The sequence below is a fragment of the Pundamilia nyererei genome, unplaced genomic scaffold (genome assembly GCF_000239375.1).
Source record: "Pundamilia nyererei isolate P.nyererei 1_Seehausen unplaced genomic scaffold, PunNye1.0 scaffold00007, whole genome shotgun sequence".
NCBI lineage: Eukaryota > Metazoa > Chordata > Actinopteri > Cichliformes > Cichlidae > Pundamilia > Pundamilia nyererei.
The window spans coordinates 2,618,716-2,643,798 of record NW_005187408.1 but is presented as its reverse complement, the minus strand read 5'-3'; the positions used below and the strand labels follow the sequence as shown (position 1 = coordinate 2,643,798).

Below are 25,083 nucleotides of genomic sequence, written 5' to 3'. Positions count from 1 at the left end.
AGCAGTCAGCCAACACAGCGCCTCCTCCCCCAACTCTCCCCATGCATGAGCATCAGTGCCAACACTGGAGCTCGGGATGCCCAGGTGCCTGCAGAAAAATGAAATGTGATATTGCGTTAGCAAAGCGCGGAAACAGCCCCAACTAGTTTCTCTCCAACCTCGAAAATTTCATCCCTAAATATGAGTTCACGCTGTGCGCCACCAGGGAAGAATCAAGGTTTGGGTGCCAATCCCTTACCTCCCTCGCAGTGCGTCCTCCCCTCCCTCCTCCTTCTTCCTCCGTGTAATACAAACCTCGTGATCGCCCATTCAGCGGTTCCTACGTCCGCTGCTTTGGGGGTGGTGGTGGTGATGGGGGGTGGAAACACAATAAGCTGACTAACCGAGGGGCAGGAGAGGAAAAGTATCTGGGAGACGGACAGGTGTCGCGGAAGTTTACACTTGCAGAGGCGCATCCCCTCCGCGTCTTTCTCTCATTATCTGGAATAACGTGAAAGAGACTGTGACTGGCGGTCATTCGGCTCCCACTGATCCTGTGTAAGTGATTCTCCACACCGGCTCACCGAATAGGCGAAGAGGTGAACGTTAGCCCGTTATAATGAACAGGCGTAAGAGGCAGGAGCCTCGGTCAGGTGGCTGATTTTGAGATGCACGATTTAACGGCTCGGCGATTCTTGCATACCTCAGTATGAAAATCCTGCCAGCCCAGCTGCTCGTGCAAGAGCTACAGGAGATCTTTGTTGCACAGATGTCATCATGCGATCGCAGCTAACGTGGCAGCCCGAGTGAGATGAGTATAGGTGCTGGTTTTAAATGAGGGGGAAAAATGCGGTATTTTTAGCCTGCGAGGTGCAGGTGAATTTGCATCATCACAAGTGCTGGAAACTAAAAGCACGTCCAGGCAACGCACGGCGTGACTCATCTCTTTAAATTGAGAAACTAAGACTCTTCGGATTAATCAGAGTAAGCCATCAAAAAACAACTAAAGTCACATTTTTGAGTCTGAGCCACTGCAAGAAGGAAAAAAACTTTAATCCCCAGGAATGTAAGCTGGAAAAATCCTTACTTGGCTGCTACTCTGAGTTTGGTGTGCAGGTACAGGGAGCTGTTTCTCAGTGCAGCTGTTTGTGTTGATCTGTTGTTGTTGTGGTGCCGATCGTCACCTGTTGAAAGTAACACTTGGGGACACCTGGGTCACTTGGGCGACACTCCCCCAAATATTTAATGAATGAGTCTGCTATTCTGAGGCGTTCATTCAAAGAAAAATGAAGATCACCCAGCAAAAAATCACACTTAGTGCTCATGTTAGAGTAGTTCTCAACACTTAGTCACATCCACAATTACCCAGGCAGATTTAATCAGCACCTGTTTTTATTTTAACACTTCACGGTTAATGCCTTGTGTTGTGTGTCTTCACTGTCTGGTCTCCGCAGCCTCTTGTCTTGCTCTGCATAAAGTGGTAATTGGCCTGTTAGTGATAGATGTGACACAGCAGGTAGATGTCAAACAGGGACGAGTGATCGAGAGCTCAGTGGGGATTTTAATGCTCCCACGGTCTTGATGTTAGAATATTCTTTGGCAGAGTTAACATTTGGTGCCATATTGACCATGCATGGCTGCTTTGGACCAGCTGAGCCGTGGGAAAACAGGCCATGCTTTTTAAGCCTTCTCTTTCCTTTTATTTTGGTTGATTATGTTCATAGAAAGTAATAACAAGATGTTTTTTTTAAGCAGCAGTAAAATCACAAGTTACCAGTAAAATAAAATTCAAATATTCCCGTGACAGTGAGCCAGCATGTGCTGTATCAGGACCGGGGGCCTGAAACAGGTTAATTGAATTTACACAGCTTTAATTTTCCTAGTTTATCTTCTTTGACATAGATGGAGTTTATAAATGGCAACAATGGAAATAGTAGAAAAATGATAGAATGGTCAAATATGATGTAGTTAATATTGCTTTTTGTCAGTGTTGCTGCATTCGCTGCTCCCAAAGTGGCATTTAGTGTTAATGTGGGGTGAGTCGTTGCTGAACCAGCTAACGTCCTTAATCTTAATTACCCTCTTGTCTGTGGTTTATATTGCACGTCTTTTGTGTCAAATTATTGCATTTTTGCCATCCTATCATTATATCACAGATAATCTCTCCCCAAAGGAGGTTTGTTTTGTTTGTGAAGAGTCATGTTTTAATATAAAAAGTGATGGCATTTTATTGGCATTGAAGATTGATACTATACCCAGTTGTGTAATGCAGTAGACTAACTTTGTTAGTTTTTAGAAAATTACGTTAATGATTTACTTCACGAAAAAAGCAGTTCCTGTCCCATTACTTTTGTGTTACTCTGCAACATTGTCTCACAATTACCAGTTAACAATAAAAGGCTGAGGCTATATGCCCACACACAGACACAAATCCCTATCCAAATGAGGACATGTACACTCTTTTAAATGTACGGGTTCTGACTATTCTGCTATTGTAGAAACTGAGGCTACAGTACTACAAGCCTGACTGTTTATCATGGTTGCCTCTCTGGGTTTGGCATTGCATTGCAAGTTCTTCACTAGTAGCTTTGTGTTAAAGTTCCCTTGCAGATGATTGCAAAGAGTCAATGTTCCCTTTTAGTGCAGTAAAAATGGAAGCAGTTTTTATCTTTCCACTCCTCAAAAGTTGTAGACTGCTCTACTATTTTTATCTTCCCTGCAAATTAACTGAAATCAGCTGATTGTAGCACAAGGGCTCAGGAAAAGTGCACATTTGATGATTTCTTTCTTTTTCCCCATCATTCAGATAGTTGAAGAACTCATGCAACACAAGTAACAACTTAATTGTTTTCATATGTACTGAGTTATATACATTTTGTTTCTCCAAGTGTTTCTAATACCAATTCTGCCGTTGCCTTATACGCTTCTCTTTCCATTGTAGATTTTAGGTTGAATCGATATTCTCACAAATTCATCTCTAATGACAGATCTGGTCATGTGGAGCTGTTTAAAATGTTGTTTTGACATGCAGGATTCACTGTATCTGTCCTAAACTAAATCTGGTGCCACAGTTTTTATTGCTTCTCTTTTCTCTCTCTTGGCAACTCTTGATGTCATCTTGACGGATAGTGGTCATATCCCAGGTAGCAAAAACACCTTGAACACGTCTGTTTCTGCTCGCACGTGGCTGTAAGAAGACAAATGACCAAAGTTATACACTGAGAAAACAGTGAGCTGTCACTCTAAAGTTTCAAGCACAGTGTAAGACAATTTCCAGCTCATATTCCCATTCAAAGCTGCATCACACACACAAACTGACTGATCTGCAAAGTCAGTCCGCTGTATTTATCTTCTGTCCAAAAAGTAATTTCAATGAAGTCATCCTCAATGCATTTACCTCAAGCTGTCACAAAAAGCTGATGCAATGGAGAGTGTCTAAAACAAGCAGTTCATTTAGCGCTTGGCTGCACCTGCCCTTTTAGCGCTCCAGCAGGGCCTTGTCCTCAGCTCGCCCCTCCTCTGCTGACTCTCCGAGGTGACAGACAGCAGCAGCAGAGCCAAGTGCTTTGTAGCACGGTGCAGGATGAGTCGTTTTTCTGCATGCTCCTGTTTATTTAGGATGATCTAGCATCTGGGTGTCTGCAGTTTTCTTAAAGAAATGATTGATGCAGATGGTGTGTCTTGGCGAAAATGCAGGAAAATGGAGGGGTTGTATTCTGTTCTCCTGAGAGATGCACCAGTGTGACCTATTTTCTGTCTTTAGTGAGTCTCTGTGCTCTCAGAGTGTCAGCCTGAACATGTTTGCTCTAGTAATCTGACAATATTACACTGGTGCACCCCATTGTTGTGTCAGTCAAAATGTGACACTAGTAACAAATCCTGTATTTTTGTGACTTTGAACAGAAAGAGAAGCCTCAGAGCGGATGCAGTTATGGTATAACATCAATATTCAATATTTTTATAATAAAGTTTTGCAATGTCTTTAATGGTTTCAAACACAGAAAGATGCTATCATTCATAAATTACCTTTACTAAACGATGTATTTTTTCTAGTCACCTGACTGTCTGTCGTGTATTAGGTAATTGTATTATTTTGGCTCAAATTATGTATTTTACAGATAAAATGTATGTTTCTCAATCAAATAACACACCCAGGTTTCTAACAGTGGATTTTACCTGGACGGATAAGGGACCAAGGGCAAACTTAATGTTTGGATGCAGCTTGTCTGAATTCATTATAAGAGTTTCTGTTTTATCTGACTTTAATTTGATAAATCCAAACATCAGTGTCATACTATCAGGCAGACAGACTGTGAGGTTGAGAAGAGGTTAGTAAATTTAACTGGGAGGTAGAGCTGTGCCTCATCGGCATAGCAGTGTAACAAAATATTATTTCTCTGTGTAATGTGTAAAGCAAGGATGTTTTCAGTGCTGCAGCGTTAGTCACCTGTTTCTGACTAATTTCCGCCATCGACATCAACCAACCACATGCAACTACTCACTAATCAGCTGGGGAATATACATTTTTTTTCCAAGCAACTGGCAGTTAGCATGGAATAACCACCAGTCGCTCGGGACTGCCAGTAGGCCCGTGTGACTATAGCTTAAAGGATTGGCTGAAGCCTGTGTTGAGCTACCTTAAACCTGTGTTTCATGTGAAGTCAGCAGGGCTTGGCGGCTTTGGTTGCAAAAACAAATTAAACTGGAGGAAAGGAATAAAAGAAAATTGCCTTACTTTTATCCTAATAATTGCAATTTTTGTCTAAATTGCACGTTTTTAGTATTATTTGATACAATATGGTATTTGCTGGTGTTCAAACCAGGTTTGGGTTATGGGTAGCTACTGTATAACTAACACGCTACTGTTTCAGTGTGCCTGTAGAGTTGGATCTGCTGTATTTATGATAATGTACTTATTATGAATCATGCCATTATAGTGACTGTATTCAATTAAGTCTATATGAAACAGGACCTCTGATATCTGCAGATGAAGTGTTAGATGTTTGGTACTACATAGTGTGATCGCTATTAGTTTAAAGGCAGCTTTAACCTCAGAAATTCCCCCTTGTGGGACTAATAAAGGTATCCTATCTTAAGAAGTAAAAACATGCAGATCATGTTTATTCAGTTCAGTATCCCATCTTCACTGAGAACACTGAACGGATTGTGGACCTTTGAACCACTAAGACAGTTTTGTGTTGGTGAATGCAGGTTTTTCGTTTTGTCTTTTCATCTGTGTGCACCACACCTGTGGTATTGACTTTGGTTTGTTAGTGATGCTGCAGATTAGTGACTCTACTCCGTGTGGGAAGCTTAAATTTGAGACATAATATGCACGTTTTTGTGTGCATGCATGAATTGCATGTTGTTGGAAATTATCAGTGAAAGTAATAATGAACTGAATGTGTGTTTGCAGCCATCAAGTATATGCGTCACTAAGCTTCAGATGCAGACACTCTCATGCATAAATGCTGCTTCATCCCTGTCCTTGACACCACTCACTATAAAAAGAAGGCCTAATAATTGCCTTCCTTTGTGGCTATACACTAATGGCCATATAATCATAGTGTATTCATCTTCTCTATACATCAAAAGTAACATGGATGCAAGAAAAATAACTTGTTCTAAATTACAGCCACTGTTGCTGCTGTAATTTGTTCCATAGATTATAGATTGATATTCCAGCTGATAATTTAAGCAGTAAACATGGTTTAATGCAGAATTGAGATCAGCATGATTAGTTTTCAGGTGAGAAAGTGTGTTTTTTCCAAATTTCTCAACTAGATGTGAAGAAATGCAAAGTTAGTAAGACACTTGGCACAGCAATAACCTCATTATAACCTCATTATTGGGAAATATGCTATTCTATGTTTTCTGTTGACAACATAGCAAATAGTGTTTCAGTATTTGTTACTGCTCTGATCAAGTAGTAAAGTCAAGCAGGGTAAGAACTGTGTGTGTATATATCATTTTATTGTGACATCACTCAGTGGTGGTTTTTCTCTTCTGTAACAATCATTATCTTGTACTGAAGACTATTTCAAAGTTATTGAGACCACAAATTCATGTGAAGAAAAATGCAGAAGCGGGAATTAAGTCAATAGAAAAGCAGTGTCATTTTTCTGATAGACTTCAGTGTAGACTGATATTTTTTCCTTTTTAGCAGCCAAGCAGTCACCCCCTGCTGGTGATTAGAAAGATTGCAGGTTTAAGGTGGTTCAGACTGGGTTTTACTTTTCCATCTTTCACATACAGTCTGTGGCTAAATTTTTAAAATCAGAGAAAGAAGACAAATGCAGGTAAAAAAAACAACAACAACAACCCAAAACATCCTTTCTAGAGATTTTGTTTTGTTTTGTTTCACCTCCCAGAAAAACAAAAGTGAATGCCAGCCATATGATGAGTACCATTCATACTTTTAGGCACCTGCTGGCACGTATAACTCTAAGTGTGACTATTTTAATATCTTGAGTGGAAAAAGAAGTGTGATTCTGATAGACTGGAAAGCCTTTACAGAGGTCTTTCTTCACAGTGGCTGAATGAAAAGCAGTGGTAATGTGACAGTGTGCTTACTCTGTGTGATAATAGAATTTTGAGACGGAGATTTTACTGGGGTTTATTTATTTTTTGGGCCACCGTGCTGATAATGTGAAAATTCAATTTGTCAATTGTGTATGTTCACATTTGTCTTTTGGGATCAGGTAGATTACAATTAAACATTACAAACCTATTAACAAACTTAAACTGAGACTATTATACATAAACCAAGTATGACTGGCTCAGTTTTATTTTCAGAAAGTTTAACAGTGTGTTGGGGTGAGCCAGGTCCTGAAGTGACTGGAGGAATGAGTAAGAAGCAGGACTGAAAGGGAGATGCGCTGTCAATAAAGCTATTGGTCCAATAATAGAATGGACATAATTGTCTGGTCTTCTGAGTCATAGCTCTCTTCCCTGGCAGTGCTCACCCATCTTGTTTAGGCTCTGTTGTTAATGTTCTCCTCCTGTCCATCTCCTCATCTGTCTTCGCTTCTCTTTCTGTGCTGTCATTACTGTTTTGGTCTTGTTTTTTTGTTGTTGTTTTTTAAAGGCAACCCCTCTATGTCTCCGAGGTTCTATTTTTACTTCACCATATGTACTAATATGCTAGTTCATGCACCATTCGTAGAAATAAAATCGTTGCAAGACATTTTATTTTTCAGATAATGACATAAAATAATACTTCAGATGGTCAAGAGGGCCAGTTCAGTGACTACAATCAACCGAGGCGAAACTTAACAGATGGCTGTCGACCACAGCCGCCTGTTCTGGCATCCGCCTGTCAGTCAAAGGGGCACCCGCTTCTAAAAATGATAACTTTAATCCTTAATGCTGTTTAAATGTGTGGATTCTACATTTTATTTGTAAATATAAAATATTATATATTATCATAATATAAAATATTATGGTATGAAAGGAAAAATTAGCTAGAGTGAGCAGATTTCTTTTAAGCATGGTTACTTCAGCTCTGAAAATGGGCAGTTTAACATGGGAATCTGTGAAAGCCTCAAGTGGAGAGAAGAGGAACTGCAGTTTTGCAGCTTCCAAGGAAGATGCTTGGCTTATCAATAGAGTCTTAGCCAACATAGACTTCTATATTTCTATTTATGTTTAACCAAAAAGGTATAATCAATTCCACAGCTACTGTATTAGACAGGATTCGTGGATGGCAGTATAGCACATCACATTGTTTCATAGTCTAGAAGTATCAAGGAACTATACAAATGTTTTTAGAAGATTTTGAATATATTTGCTTGACATTAAATGTTCCCATAAGTTCAAAAATATATATTTTTTGCTTCCAGTGCTAGTTTATGTAACAGTATTCTGAATGGTCCCAGAATGTGTGAAGAGGATGCTTTCAAGGCACTCGATATTCACTTTTCAGCCGAGGTTCATCCTGCAGGCAAAGCAACCTGTGACTCAAAAGTTATCCACAAGTCATACAAGGAAAGTTACACAGTCATTTTCACTGTGAGATGAGCATCATTCGGTGTTAAATTACTAAAATCCACTCGGACATACTCGCACAGCATATAAAAGTGAATTTATTTAAAAAACGCACAATCCATTTTTATTTTTCTATCCGTTTGTCTTGTTCCAGGGTTGTCCCAGCCTCGGCCCCCAGAGCAGCGGTTCCTGTGCCTCTCCACCTCTTTGACTAGCAGCAGCAGCAGCAGCTCGGTGTGGCGAGGGCAGGAACAATGGGCCGAAAGCTGGACCTGTCAGGCCTGACGGACGGCGAGGCTGAGCACGTCTTGAAGGTGGTCCAGCGGGACATGAAACTGCGAAAAAAGGAGGAGGACAGGCTGAGGTGAGATTGGCATTTTATATTCAGTGCCTATTTTTTATTTTGAGTATTTTTAGCACATTTGACAAGTACAGGGTGATGTGACAGGAACTGATGCAAGGCAATGTCATTCGCGTCTACAGCTGGCTCTTACCAAATCTCCTTTCTGCAACCTGCTTCTTTACTAGTATATTTCTTGTGCAATAAATTTTTTACAAAGTATATAAAAATTACATTTACTGTCTGCAAAACTAAATCTCTGAATGGTGCAATAACAGCTTGGCAACAGTGACTAGGCACAGCAGGTACATACGCCTGACTCTCAAGGACATTCAGGAGACTCGACAACAAAGACGCCCACATATGTTGAGAATATGTATTACATAGTTCTAATGTCTACTCCTTAAAAGGGTGTCTTTGTACACATTCTTCACGTCCACAGTTTGTCAGCGTCTGTACAGCTCATTTACTCTAGGAAGGGTATGTATATATGTTATCCATTTCACCAGAAAGGAAAGGAAAGAGGCTCTTTAGGCCTTGGATTAATGTGTGACTTTAGACACTTTATCAAATCGAGATGCTTATCTAATTTAGACAGAAAACCTTTTACCACATAAAGTTTACAATACTCTGCAAGCTAAAATGAGGTACATAGAAAGTTATGCCTACATGTTGCGGACTGTGACGATGTACAGCCTAAATAATGAGACCAGTGATTAAAAAGTGCTGATCTGGGTGAAATTAAGATTTTTGCATTGAAATGAATGACCTGCTGTCCTTTTCTGGGTAAAGACCTAATGTTTCAAAAATGAATGCATGTACCAATTACTGAACGGGCCACTGTAGTGACTGTGAATTGAACTGGGTGCTATGCTACAATGGAAAGCCTCTTAGGCATGGCTTTTGTAAAGTAAAGCAGTCAAATAAAGCAGCAGTAAAATAGCTCTTCTTCCACACAAAACGATCCCTGTGAGCGTCACCCAACCCAATCAGAGATTTCATCAGATGATGGACCAGGTTATGTGTTCAGTATAAGTTACAACAGTGATTTTAAAAAGTACTGTTTTCATGACACAGAAAATTCCAACTGTAAATTCAACATAGTTCTCAAATGCCAATCATCTTGCTTCCTAGTACACCTGTCACATGTGACTTTAGGCCGTGCAAAGCATGGAGCAAAACTGCAACTACACTTGGTTTTTTCCCAGTAAAACAATGACGAATGTCATGTTTTACCACATTAAATCTAGCTTAGTTGTGGCATCTGAAGCCTTGTTTCTATCAGGTGTTTTCCATCATGCTTATCCTCCACCATTAGATCCATATCATACAGTGTGGCTTTTTTTTGCCAATGTTGTAACAGCAACAGCAGTTTCTGTGAGTTTATAAATGAAGTAAAGTAGCAAAGTAGTTTTTGTAACTGAGTTTTCAGTCCTGCTCCTCCTTTCGTGTTTTCTGCTTACAGGCTGTCAGGTCTGATAGGGTCATTATTTTGGCCCTCTGGTCTTTCTCTCATGTCACATCTTCTTAATTAACAAATGCTAGACTGCTTCCATCCCTTCAGCTCCTTTCCTTCACTCCCTCAGGGAGGAGTAAGAGCGGATTCAGTTTGGCTGTGACAGACATTAATAGGAGGCTGGCCATCAAACATATGCTCGGTTCAGTGTTGTTGTTTCATCGTGACTACAGGAGGAGGTTTGCTAGTGTATCTAATGCCACCACAAAATCCAGAAAGTTGTTTTTAGCTGTTTTTCAGCTGGAATTTAGTTGAACCCTATAATTTTTGAAACGCAAATATTCTCCTTTGACTGCCTCAGCTATTTTGTTGTGGAAATTTGATGTCTTTCTTCAGACTTGAACAGTGAGCCTCAGTGGTTTATTGTTCTTGAGTGAATGCCACAAGTGATTAGGCTCCTTTACTCGGAGCGCTAAACATCTTAGCTGTACTCCAGAGGAGCAAAACAAAGTTGCTTCACAAACCAGAATGCAGCCGTCGGTTTGCGCTGCTCGAAACTCTACTTAGTTTCCCAGAATTAGTTTCAGAGCAATGATGCTGCATTCCCAAATTACTAGGCTGTAAAATATTCCCCCATCAGTCTGTCATGAATGAGCTGAAATAAATTATGACTCTCAGGCTGTTATTACTGCTGTTTACAGCAAGGAGATGAGCAGAATATTGATGATGTAATGACAGGGGAATATTTATTAGGCAACAATTCTTTAAAAAAAAGCAAAGCAGATTTAAAAAAAACAAAAAACAAAAAAATTTTTTTTCCAGAGGACGCAAAGTCACAGTTGATCTAAATTTGTCCCCCATGATAAACCTAGATTTAAGGGGTATTTCAGCCCAATTCAAATGAATTAGTAAAGTCGACATTTAATCCAATGACACAGATCTGCAAAAAAGAAAAATTTGCATGTTTTCAGCTCTCAAAATGGTCATCCATGTAATTAAATACAGAGGTACCCCCCTACCCCATTGAGCTTATATTTATAACTGCATTTTAGGCAAAATCTTACTGGAGTAGTAAACAGCAAAGCTCCAAAACAAATGTTTTCTTTCAGTAGACCTTCCCACATCTTAAAAACTTGTCTGTTCCAAGCCTGTTCACAGCGTCTCATCTCTTATGAATTTTTAGTATCCGAGTCCAAACCAAGATGAGCCTCGTGGCCTCACGGGGCAAAGTCGACCATCTCATTATAATGCAAAAATGCTACAACTGTGCTTTAATTTTTTAGGCTGAATACCACTACTTACATTACCCCTAACATCATCAAGCTTCATCAGCCTGCACAGTCAAATGCTTTAGATTCTCTTAATACTGCCCATGGCTAAATACTGAACAAGGACGTGTTCTTGGTCCATCTCTCTCTTGGGAACTGTGTTTTTCTTTTTCTTTCTGCCTTCATCTAATAAATAAAAAATATTTGTGTGGTGGTCCTTGCATAGTTTGACTTTATACAGTTCCGAAAAAAGAGAAATCCAAACAAAAGAAAACAATCTGCATCCTGACCACTACTACGGCCAGTCAAGTTACGGAAGGAAGAAAAAGAAAGAAACCCCAAATCCTCTCATTTGCACTGGAAAATTTTCCGCAGTTTACGAATAGGAATATAAATCTCTCTCCATTTATAGATCATTCACAGCAGGCTCCCTCTTCGGTTCCTTTTTTAACCATGCATGGCTAACTCTTTTACGATTGATTTATGGTAATTATTTATCTATTTGTGAAGGAAGACAGCCCTGCAGAGCTTCAAATTGGGCTGGTAAACTTTCGTAGGACAGTTTAAGGCTCAGCTGGCTCATTTAATGCTGAATTTAATTTTCCCTCATGGTGAATAGGGCTGTGCGAAATGACCAAAATCTCATATCCCGATATAAGAATTATATCGTCCGATAACTGTTTTATTTGCCAAAATTTTGCTTTTTCTGTAAATTCTGTGAATCTCGGGCAGCTCGACTTGCGTGAAGTGTTTCCAGCTGGGCGTCGTGTACCTGGAGTCGAGTGTTTTAACCGATGGTTGAAACAATATATTTTTAGACATAAGTTGTAAATTAACTGTAAACTTTTTTGCTTCTCATCCGTAGATACTCTGCATACTCTTTCACGTGATTCAGTTTATTTTGAAAAGTCTCAACAGGATTTTGAGCTTTATTGTGAAAGGTTTATGGTAAATGGTAAATGGCCTGTATTTATATAGCGCTTTACTAGTCCCTAAGGACCCCAAAGCGCTTTACATATCCAGTCATCCACCCATTCACACACACATTCACACACTGGTGATGGCAAGCTATTGTAGCCACAGCCACCCTGGGGCGCACTGACAGAGGCGAGGCTGCCGGACACTGGCGCCACCGGGCCCTCTGACCACCACCAGTAGGCAACGGGTGAAGTGTCTTGCCCAAGGACACAACGACCGAAGATTGTCCAAGCCGAGGCTCGAACCGGCAACCTTCCGATTACAAGGCGAACTCCCAACTCTTGGTAAATGGTAAATGGACTGGTTCTTATATAGCGCTTTTCCACTCTTCTGAGCACTCAAAGCGCTTTACACAACTTGTGCATTCACCCATTCACACCCATTCGCACAAGCACAACTGACATTCACACACATTCATACTCCGATGGATGCATCGGAGAGCAATTTCGGGTTAGTATCTTGCCCAAGGATATTTGGCATGCAGACTAGGGGAAGCCGGGAATCGAACCACCAACCTTCCGATCAGTAGATGACCTGCTCTACCACCTGAGCTACAGCCACCCAGCACGGGTGGCCACGATCGCCCCCCCGATTTTCTATTTTATGTAGAAAATAAAGAAGCGGTCACGGTGGTTTTACCGTCTTTGTTGCTAACGACAACGCATAAAAACAGGCGCTTGTCCATCCGTAGTGTGGTTATATTAAATATAAGAGAAAGAGAGAACTTTAAGAAATTAATATAGCCACTACAGTGACCAACAAAACAATGAAAAGATGCTGTAAACGTTTATTTTGCGACATCACGAAACAAACGATAGCGTAAAATGAAAGGATAGATGTTTTTATATCGTCATCCGATATATATCGTTATATCGAACAGCCCTAATGGTGAATAATAAGAAATATTTGAAACACCTGACTGACTTTACCTGCTGTCTTATACACACTCAGATAAAATAAATGCATTAAAGAAATGGCAGATAGCTATAAGTTTAGTTAGAGACAAGTGGTGCTGTTCTTTAAATTATTTAAAGTTTTAATGTTGGAAACTGCAGGTAGTCTATGATGTCTCCCGGCTTTACTGCTTTAATATTTTTAAATGAGTGTTTAAAACTATGTTTATTATTAATGTATAACACAATTCAATTTGTTTAGATAGTTACTATTCTGTTGCTGCTGAGGTCTGTTTAAGGTATACCTACATATGCTCAATTTCAGTAGTGTGATGACATGTATTTGTCATATTCAACACCTGGATGGAATTTCATTACATCTGTAACAGCTGTTCATTTGGGCTCGGCAATCAACAATTCAAAATCTGGTGGTCAAAGGGCACTGTGAACTCATGAAAGTCATTTGACCAGAACTCAAGAATTCTTACACTAATGATGACAAGATTTCGCATAAATGTCTCAAAGAGAAAAAGTGATTTAACTTCAGGTTCTTACAATATACATATGCTCATGATGTATCTGCATTTTATATTTTGTCATTACTCTAATACAGCTTTAGATACACTTACTAAAGTTAGACACACTTAATATCTTTTATTGAATTTGCTGAAAGAATTCAGTGCACACGTTTGTTATGAATATGTGCAGACATGGACTTTAACTGTAAGTTGACTGGCTGGGTTATAACAGTGGGGTGCTAATCCTAGTTTCAAATGAAGTTTAAAGACATCTGAGGCCTTCATTAGTAACCCATAAACCAGCCATGCAGCTGTGATCTTTAATCTGAAAAATCAAACAAGAACTTAAATGTCATATTTGATTCTGTCTTGTGTGTGAGCTAGCGCTGCTGGTGCTTGACTGACACTTCCTCCCAACTGCTCTTGTTAAACTTTGCTGGTTTTTATAGAGCAAAGCACTTTTTTGAATTACAGTAGGAAAAGAAAAGCTGAACTTCATGAAAATTGGGATGGCTAACTTAAATTTAAATGGCTTACTGGGAAACTTAAATAGAACAAAGCTATTGAAAATGTCATTACTAATACTTGTGCTTATCCTGCAGTGCTGTCACAGTTTAATATTGTCACAATTTTTAATATTAGATAAAGCTGCAGGGCAGCAGGGTGGTGCAGTGGTTTGCACAGCAAGAAGATCGTGAGTTCAATTCCACCATCAGCAGATAGGATCTATAATCAGGTCTGGTTGTACAGTGGGGCTCAAAATCTCACGATACATGGCCCCATTCATTCTGTCCTTAACACGGATCAGTCGTCCTGTCCCCTTGGCAGAAAAACAGCCCCATAGCATGATGTTTCCAACCCCATGCTTCACAGTAGGTATGGTGTTCTTGGGATGCAACTCAGTATTCTTCTTCCTCCAAACACGACGAGTTGAGTTTATACCAAAAAGTTCTACTTTGGTTTCATCTGACCACATGACATTCTCCCAATCCTCTGCTGTATCATCCATGTGCTCTCTGGCAAACTTCAGACGGGCCTGGACATGCACTGGCTTCAGCAGCGGAACACGTCTGGCACTGCGGGATTTGATTCCCTGCCGTTGTAGTGTGTTACTGATGGTGACCTTTGTTACTTTGGTCCCAGCTCTCTGCAGGTCATTCACCAGGTCCCCCCGTGTGGTTCTGGGATCTTTGCTCACCGTTCTCATGATCATTTTGACCCCACGGGATGAGATCTTGCGTGGAGCCCCAGATCGAGGGAGATTATCAGTGGTCTTGTATGTCTTCCATTTTCTGATGATTGCTCCCACAGTTGATTTTTTCACACCAAGCTGCTTGCCTATTGTAGATTCACTCTTCCCAGTCTGGTGCAGGTCTACAATACTTTTCCTGGTGTCCTTCGAAAGCTCTTTGGTCTTGGCCATGGCGGAGTTTGGAGTCTGACTGTTTGAAGCTGTGGACAGGTGTCTTTTATACAGATGATGAGTTCAAACAGGTGCCATTCATACAGGTAACGAGTGGGGGACAGAAAAGCTTCTTACAGAAGATGTTACAGGTCTGTGAGAGCCAGAGATTTTCCTTGTTTGAGGTGACCAAATACTTATTTTCCACCCTGATTTACGAATAAATTCTTTACAAATCCTACCATGTGAATTCATGGATTTTTTTTTCACATTCTGTCTCTCACAGTTGAAGTGTACCTCTGGTGCAAATTACTGACCTCTGTCATCATTTTAAGTGGGGGAACTTGCACAATCGGTGGCTGACTAAATACTTTTTTGCCCCACTGTAGCTGGTGAAATTGAAGTCAACTTTCCACAAAATATATTTTATAACAGTTAATTTATGATTTAACAAACAATCTATGATTATGAAATCATCTAAAAACTGGAAATGTGTTATCTTTGTGAAATATAAAAATGTAATATAAGTTACATCTAAGTAAAAAATAAGAAATTGGGAAGGGGCAAATACTTTGTCAGCTACCAGCTTTAACTGAGTTCCACACTACAGAGCTGAAATGATATAAAAATAAATCTGTAATAGCTCCTGTTTGCAACCTCACCGGACTGCATCTGAGGGGTGAGGGTGTGCTTCTGTGTGATTCAATTAGAGGGGGTGAGCTGCTCAACCCCTGGCCTCCACCGACTCAGTGGTCATCCAGCTGGAGAGGCTCATTATGTAGCAGCAGGCAGCTCAGGGGAGCATGGGCTTGGATCTACTTAACAAACAGCACAAGCACACCCAAGGGAGACAGACTGGGAAATTATTATAGACAGCAATCCACCACTGTTGCTTTGTCAACAGCGAGGCAATGGCTGGAGTTTCAGCCGGTGGTGACTCTTACAGGTAATTTTCTCTCGGTGTTGGGAAGGATCCACTTCATTAAAGTGTCTGGCAAGTCCTTGCATGGATAGGGCAATTACTGTACCTCCAAGACTCATTTCAAATGCAGCTGTGGCAAGTCTGTCCCACCAGTTGAAAGGCTCTCCTTTATCCCAGCTCCTTTGTGTGCGTTGACCAAAGCAAATGGTGCTCTTTGGGTAAGTCTTAATTATATGTGAAGTTGTTGCCCACTGTGCTTCATAGTGATTCACCCTCCTTTTTAGTCTTGGTGTAATTGCTGGCTGAATAGTAGAGAGTGATACTTTGCATCACCAGCTTTAATTAGTCAGTAAAATTGTGAATGGTTAAGTAATGAAGTTGTGTTCAGAGAAGTGAGCAGTAACTACTGACGTCTTTTTATTAGAGATCTTGTGATTGTTTGAAGCTTTATTCAAACCATGTGCTCCTGTTTTATTGTGCAGCTGTTATTATTGCGCATTAAACACATTGAGCTTCTGTGTAAGAGGGAATTTTTATTTTGTTTCTTATTTTTTTGGCATTTCCAACCATTAGGTCAAATGCTATGTGTCATACCAGCAAAGGCTTTGGCATCTTTCTTCTCATTTCTTAGTCAGTGGTTTCTTTTTAGCTCCGGTTGATGTGGTTGACAGGTAGGGACGGGTTCACAGGAGTCACACTGGGAGGCTGTCGCTCTGTCGGGGACAGAATGACCTCTATTTCATCCTCCTGGCTGCCTGTGTGGAGAGAGGCAAGAGGATAAAGATGAGCTTTGTAGATATATAAAAGGACAGCTTCAAAATGTATTATTTTTGAGCCAAGATGAAAGACAGCCAGGTTTGTTTGGTCCAAGTGGCTCCTTATTCACGAGGATCAATAAATTGGTGTAATTGGATTTCAGAGCGCATGCAGTAAGAGAGGATATTGCCCTCTGTTGCAGGACAGTCCCTCTGGGCTGCACTGCCATCTCCTCTATTAAAGCTGCACTAGAACTGGGGGGGCAGATGAGCCTTCTGACATCGACTTTAAGGCCTGAGGTCTTTTCCTTTCACAGCTTCGACTCGGATTTAAGTTTACACCCACATCTATTACACTGTCGTCCTCTAAATGCAGCAGAGTGTTGTTTTATTAATGTTTCTCTAATGAAGCAGGTTTCCCCAGACTGAACTAATGACCCCGACTTGTGTCTGCTGAGGAAAAATCCAGAAATTGCGTAACTGGTCGAACGCAGCTTTGAGGTTTTTGGGCGTCTGAATGGTTCCATTGTGTTTAACAGACATGCCTTATTCTTTTCTTCTCAGTGTCTTTTTCTGTGCCATAATCCACTTTTAGGCCCCGCTTTAAAATGATTTTTAACACTTACAGTATATAACCTGTGCAGCAGCCAGTAAAGTAGGTCTTTGCGTAGTTTAATTTCAGCCTAGCTGTTGTTGTGGCAGTTGTGTTTTCTTGGCTGCGGTTCCTCTTTGGTGGGTATTAGCTGTGTTGTGTTACTGGTGTGGGTTATTTGTCTGACTCACATTGATGTGGATTGTTTTTGATGTGAAAGTGCTTTGTGTGTGTGTGTGTGTGTGTGTGCTGGTCTCGTCAGCAGCGTGTTGTACTTTATGTGTTTGTGTGCAGCAAGCAGGAAGGACAAATCCTTCTGACCCCATGTTTTTTTTTCTGAAGCCACATTGGCCGGTGTTACATCAGCATCATTTTGTGATTATTTCACATTTCACGATCTGCCAGGGTGACATTACACTGCTCTGGTTATTGTAATTTATTTCTTTTAACTTTGTTTTAGACTTCAGAAAAGAAAAGCACCTGAATATGTTTTCTGCATAGATTTTTCACCCTGGCAACATCAGGAGCACTATAGCATTTAATGTTTCTTTAGTTGATCAGCGCTGCTAATTGCTGTGACCTCACTGTTGTGCGGTAACTGTTTTAATAATGCCACCCACTTCTGTGTGACAGGTCAGAGTGTTCTGTCTTTTAATCATATAAAAATAAATAAATAAATAAAATGCCATTGACTCATATCTCAAATAGCAAAGCAAGCTTCCCATTGTTTGAATGGCACAGTCTGCGTGCTGACTTCAGATCAGTACCTACTTAATTTGCTTACCTGTGTTTAGGGGCTGTACAGGTGCCACAGACTCTGATTTCTAATTAGATTTTAATATGGCTCTAAGTACACGACATTAATATAATTGAACTTAATTAACAGAAGGAAATATAAGCCCCCTGACCACAGCAATTATACATGGGCGTGCTTATGCATACACTGTCTTGCTCTCTGTGCACAGACACATTTTTCTGATATATGGCTCATCTTATGCTCTTATAGAAAATAGCATCTTACCTGCAACTTCACCAATGTTTTTATTTACAACATTTAATCAGTTGGTGCTTGTTTAATTATTTCCTTTACTGGTTGTAATTTTTGGATGGATTGCAGGTCTTTTTTAAGTGTTAGAAATGGGGCTGCACAATACTGTGTTTGTTTAATCGGCATCATTTAGTTGCACCATGGTAGCCAATCATGTCTATGATCTGTTAACTTAAAAATAAAACACACTAGAAATCAGAAAATTAGAAAACTGAAATGTCTGATGAAATTTGCTGTGCATCAGCCGAGTCCCTGGAGAACAAGCATCTCTAACAGATGCCAGTTTACGGCGTCTTTTTGGAGGTAGGTTCTGATTTCCCCCGAGTGTGACAAATCAGCCGTTGTTCATCCCCTTGGAGCTGCTGAGCCAACAGGATTGGCTGATGAGATGGTGAAAAACAAATCCATCCCAGCTACTTGTGGCACATTTCCTTTCATAGCTCTTCATAGCGCCCCTTTAGCGTTTCCGGCTGACTGAGTAGATAGGTGTCACCTTGCCTGCAAGTAACCTGGCGTGTGTGTGTGTCTGAGAGAGAGAGCGCCAGCATGTGGTGTCTGAGCTTCAGCTAGCCAAGGTTCAAATGGAGGTGAACGGACCACTGCTTATCTTTGTCTTTCTCTGGATAAACCTGCTCATTTTCCCACCAAGATAAACTCGCGGGTTATCTGCAAGAAGACTAAGACTGATTCGGAGCAATAACTTGAATATTTCTCCTGCGGTCTGCTATGATTGCTTCTGCTGCTGGCAAAATGTCAAGTGCTGTTTTGAGTCGGAGCAAAATAGTTGGTTCCAACAGAATGATGGTCTTATCTCGCTTCTTGGTTCCTATCTCTCCCTTTTTGAGATTGGCTCATCTATTCAGTGTCAGTGTCTGATTCAGTCCCATTTTCCATTCAGTAGTATATCCTCTATGCAGCTATCTGTGGATGTTTTGCTACCTCAGTAGATACTTAGCAAGGTCCTTTATGTTTTTTAGATGGGCTGAATAATTCACAATCTGTTCTCACCCCAGTCCAACTCTTCTTTACACCAAGGCTAAGAGACACCAGACTCATTTATCTTCTATCACAGGTCTACTCAGTGGTTTGTGCTGTTTGCAGGGTTACTAAGCAGCAAATACCCAGTTAGTTACCCACATCTTCAGAGAAAATGGATCTTTTTTTGGGAGGTAAGGATTTAAGAAAGCGAGAAGTCCTTTGTGGGATTACATCTTTTTCTCGTGAGGATGGTGCAAGGACAGAGCAGCTGAAACTGCCAAATGAAAAAATGCATGCTTAAACAGCATCAGCCTTATGCATGTCAAACTGTGTGCCACTTGTGGAGGTGTAACATTTCTGCATCACCGCACTCTCACTCTCTCTCTTTTTTTTTTTTTTTTTCCTGGTGCATTTAAATATCCTGCATGTTGGGAAGGATTTCATGGTCTCGGAATGCAAAATGACACGAGGAAGCATAAGTTAGCCTAATGAAAAGCACCCGGTCCATGAGGTGAAGAGGGAGACAGACAGTGTGTTTTATACAAGGTGCAAAATGACAGAAACTGAATCCTCTTTTCCTTTTGAAGCAGTCTTGCGTACTTGAAACTCCTCTGTATGCAGGTGATCTTCTGTCTCTGTTCTGGTTGTCTTATTTTTCTTTTGAGGTGTTTTTTTCTTTTCTTTTTTGTGCCATCATTCAGACTAAGCATTTAAATGTCATTTAACACTGAATCTTTGATGTGGTCATCTTAGCCTCTGAGGAACTTTCTCAAATTAATGAGCAGATTGATAATCAAAATAGCATGCCATTGTAGCTGTAGACTTAATAGATGCTGTGTGCTTTAATGAGGCTTTCAGGAGGTGTTTAAAAAAAAAAAAAAAGCTGATGGGGAAAAATTGAAGGCCGCAGGGCCACCTTGGGTACAACTCTGACAAAATCTGACAACTCCCATCCAGTTTGACATCCTCTTCACCCTTTTCATCTAAAAAGTATTATAGGGAAGAAAACACACAAGACAGAGCAGGGACACGAGGAGGTCTATGCAGACATACTGACAAATAATACTTCTAACACACAGAGAACCCACTGAGGAAAAAAACCTAAGGAGAATCCTTCTCAAAGTAACGTGGACCTTCTGCTTAAACGTCTCTGATTTGTTTAAAATTTTTTTTGTTATAATATGTATATAATATGTTAATAACCTGGATGGTATCCAAATAGCTTTTGAAAAATCTTATAGATCCCTTTACTCCCCCAAAGCACAGGCCACCAAACACACAATTGTTGACTTTTTAAACTCTTTAGACTTGCCCTCACTCAGTAGGGTATCTAATAAGTATAGGTAAGGCCATTTCTAGATTGAACGCCAATAAGTCTCATGATGTAGACGGGCTGCCACCGGAATGGTACAAATCTAAGGGGAAACATTACTGTTTATTTTAGAAAATTGTTTTAATTATATTTTGTTAGGAGGAAGTGTCCCCACCCACCATCCCAGTCCTGGAAGGAAGCTTTTGTATCAGTTATACCAAAAGAAGGGAAGAATACACTTGAATGTAAATCATATAGACCCATCAGTGTCCTGAACGTAGATTATAAATTATACACCTCCATTGTAGCAAAAAGAATGGACAGTATAATAACTTCCTGGATCATGGCTTTATATAAAAATGGACAAGCCCACTACGATAAAGAAGAACACTACATATTATTGAACAAAGTTCAGTTCCTTCACCTTATACCAGGGATGTGCTGTTGGCAAGGCTGTCCACTCAGCCCAAATCTTTTTAAGTTATTTATTAAACAACTAGCCCAACCAGTACGCCAGGAAGGTACACTAAACTGTATTTATATTGTAGTAAATGATTAAAAGGTCAGTTTATATGCAGATGATGTTTTGGTCACATTACCTGACCCAGACTCAAGTTAACCTGTTGTGATGGGATTTTTGGAAACCTATGGCAAGGTGGAGCTTGCTCCCTCTGGACTTTGGCAGCTGAATCAGATCAGTTTAAATGAACATTCTCCCCAAATTATTATATCTTTTCTCAACATCACCTACAGAAATACCCAAAGAACAATGTTGAGACTGGGATAAAAACATCTCATGATTCATTTGGAATAATAAGAAACCAAAGGTGAAATTCTCTACCTTTCAGCTGCCTGAGGGGGACGGGGGTAGGGCCCTTCCTTTATTTAATTGATTATTACTCATCTGCACAATTACAGCCACTTGTATGTTGGTGCGATCGACTTTATGAAACCAGGCGGAACAACATTGAACTTTCTTCAGCAGTTAAACCATTACAAATGGTGTATGTGGCTGTATTGATAAGGAAACAAAGGCACCTGGTTAGTGGGTAGATCTCCCCCTTAAAATGTGGGGAGACTGTGAAAAATTACAGGATATGGTAAAAATGCTCTGGCCAGCATATGATCCCGACTTTGCACCAGCAGTGCAAGATGGTAGTTTCCAGCAATGGATTTCTTTAGGTATTACCTCGATATGTAAATGTGTGGTATGGCAGATTTCTTTCATTTACTGCACCAGCATTTTTTCTATCGTGTAGAAAAACAACAAAATCTTATAATTGCACTTCTTTTTCTTATATTAAGATATTTGTAGGATTAAATGTGAAGTGAAACTTTACTGTGATAGAAAGGGGAGTTTCACTTGAATGTGGGTGGGCTATACTTGGCCCGTGACGTAAGATAAGTTTGACATCCCCGCACTAGAGAATCCCACATCCAAACATAAGAGACACATGCTGCACAGCTTAAAGGAAAACAGGAAGTAATGAAGAAGAGGAACAATAAAGAATATGATCTTCCTCCTATATTTGAAATGTATTGCATGTAAGTGTGCTGCAGCTTCAATTTGCAGGCTCGAGTCTTGTGTTAAAGATTTCTTGGGTTTATTTGAGATGGCCATTGATTCTCATTTTCTCCTCCACTGGTTCTAGTATATGTTTGGTTTTTTTTTTCCAGTTGGAGCTTAGCTCTCAGTTTGAGGAAATGGACAGAACCGAATCGATATCTCCCTCGGGACTGTTTCTGTATTTCATATGAGACACTCTTTGAATCTTCTCTTATTTGTCTTTTTTTAAATTTCCTTTTCTGTTTCCATCTGTTTTTCTCTGACACTTATTGCTCGCAAAGTGGAAAAGTGTATCATTTCTTTGTTTCACTCAGTATCGTCATGGCAGCATGTGTGTGTGTGCGTGTGTATACAGTATTTACACTGTATTTAAAATCCACCACCCCGTCCCTCTGCACCCACAAGCTGAGGTGATTCCCTTTGTAGCTGATATATAATTACCTTTCCATAAAACCCAGTTTTAAAGAAGTCACATAAAACGTGCTTAATTAAAGCCGGGCTACTTGATTCTGTGCTCTTTTCTCACCCTCGTAAAGATTATGAACTAAACTTAAATCGGCTCTTAAAACACTATAAACTTGGAGCTGCTTTTCTGTAAAGATACTGATTCTGATCTTTGCCACTTTAATTTCTTCTTTTATTTGTCTGAGAATGTTTATTTATGTTTTTATTATTGCTCACTTTCGATTACTTGTACTGTTTTGAATTAGAAGAATTCGATTTAATCACCTGACAGAAATAGTAGAAGTGGTCCACTCTGACACTGTTAAATTACAGTAAAATCCTGTCACATGACCCGTTGCCAGTTAGATATATTGCATTATTCTCTGTTAGAGACTGTGCTTTGCTGCCTTTCCAGTAAGTGGTGCAGAGCGTGGTCAGGATTATCCATGATGGGTAACAGTTTGTTCTCCACCACAGCTTTGAAAGTGTCCAGCTTACAGCCATCACAGAGCCAGCCTTACTAATCAGTTTATTCAGTCTGTTGGTGTCACCAGCACCGATGCTGCTTTCCCAGCAGACCACAGCAAAGTGCTCTGCACTTGCCAGAACTGAGTGATAGAAAATCTCCATCGATTTTCTTCACAGGTTACCTTAAAAGCAGAGCCCTGTGCTTTAAGTTGAGCTTCAACTTCACTATTGAGCCATTTTTTTCTGATTATGAAACAATTCTAATGTCTTTGTTGTAGTGACATTCACAGCACAAAGGTTTGTATAAGAGAGGTCTGCTGAAGTATTTTCCTCCAGATCTGCACCCTCAGCACATTTACTCTATTCTGCGACATTGAAGCAGTCCTGCAGTGCTGAGATGATTCCCTTAGCGAATACCTGAACTGTTTTCATAGATGGCTTGTGTCTGCAGATACTGGGGTAAAAGGCATGAGACTTTCAGATTGGTAAGAAAGTTGAAATGTGCATTGGGGCAGCTTTGTAGGCACCTGAAAAGTTTGTGTAGATCTGGTGTAGTATGTTCTTTTTGCCTGGTGGGGAAGTTATATTGTTTAGGGTAAACTCCTTAAAGTTAAAACGTCTGCAGTTCAACATTAGATACTTTATATCTGGTGAACAGCGCATGTCGATGACTCTTGTGTCGGTGTACCAGCTGGTGTTGACATAAAAGTAGACTCCTCCACCTCTCCTCTTACGAGATGTCTGCCTCCTCTTTTATGAAATTCTTGCACTCGTCAAACTCTGGTTTCACAAACTGTGATGTTTGATAATTTGACAGAACTCAGAAAATGTAATTAGTCTCTTGGTATTTGTGTGTTTGTGTATGCGCGGTGTAAATGAGTCCTGCGTAACCAGACCCTGTGAAAACTAAACAAGTCTTCCTACACTCCTCATGACCTTCAGCCACAATCAGAGTAAATACAGAGACGGTCTTTACCAAATCATTGCTACCTCCAGTTTATCCAAAATTAAAGATGTCTTCAGTGTTATTGTTAGAAACTTCACCAACCACCATCTCGCCCTCTAATCAAAATAAAATTCCTTAGAGTTCTCAAAATGTCATCTCAAATATGCAGAAATGTAGATTTAAAGTAAATTTCTTTCTACATAAAGGCATATGGTGCATTCGGTGACATTCTGTAAATCAGAAATCCATTGTTGACATCCAGTAAACAACATATATTTTCACTTTGATTGGCTAGACATACATGAAGACATCTCTCTGACTTGTAATCAAAACAACCCAGTAATGACAGTATAAGCTCCTCCAAAGAATCTGCATCACCGCACTTAAACTTTACTGTGGTCTGAGGTGAGAGGAGCAGACGCCGACCTCTCTGGCTTAAAAGACACCTGTCAGTCAATTTGTCTTGCTAATGAGGACAATTTATTTTTTTCAGTCTACTTCAATCTTCACTTGTACCTGTACCTGCATGCCACTGTTTTCCATATACCTGTGCTTTTTCTGCACATGCTCACCAAATTGAAATAAATCAAATAAGACTCCCTCACCCTTTTTGTTTCATTTGGGGGTGCCACTCCACCACCCGTGGCTGTTTCTTCCAAGTGGCTTGTGTTTCTCTTGAAGCCGTCATTGGTTGAGTGACTGGTTTCGGGAGATTATGAGTCACAGCTGGCGCAGCAGTTGGCTCTCCCTTCTCTGTTTAATCACTGCAGGAGTTGCATGCTCTGATAAAGCTGCTGCTTTCATTATTAGTAAGTGAAACACTCAAACGCAGGTCCTCATTTTTTAAATGTTTACCACTGGTGGATTGCTTAGATGCATTTAAGTGCTTATTGTACCACATTTCACCCTCAACCCATGTTACCTTCTGTGATGTATGTGCAGAATAATAGCTGTTTCAGAGTTAAACTTTCATAGTTAGAAAGTTGAATCAGTTTATGGGGAACCTTGGAGGGTTTTACAGTATAATACAAACTGGTTCCAGGACTGTTTGCTTTGTTGATTTAAACATAGACTGCATATCAGAGATGGCTATAGTCTCAATGACAACAAACAGTGGTTTGTTGACTAGCGTTTTGAAGCCTCAACTGTGGGGTTTCAGGGGTTCAGGGTGTCATTTCTTTTCTTTTTGTCTCATCATGTTTGTTTTATAGGGAGAGCTGGGGTGTTATCA

The 25,083-nt window shown here is 40.2% G+C and overlaps 1 protein-coding gene across 2 annotated transcripts in view; it reads left to right on the top strand.

The window, feature by feature from the left end:
• Nucleotides 1–285: 285 nt before the first annotated feature.
• Nucleotides 286–25,083, top strand: part of myripb (myosin VIIA and Rab interacting protein b) — a 120,056-nt gene continuing 95,258 nt past the window's right edge. For both annotated transcript variants that reach the window (XM_005722519.1, XM_005722518.1), the window contains exons 1-2: nucleotides 286–537; nucleotides 8,120–8,329. In XM_005722519.1, the coding sequence (XP_005722576.1) occupies nucleotides 8,220–8,329 (110 nt within the window). In that variant the 5' untranslated portion in view covers nucleotides 286–537; nucleotides 8,120–8,219. The remainder of the gene's footprint in view (nucleotides 538–8,119; nucleotides 8,330–25,083) is intronic.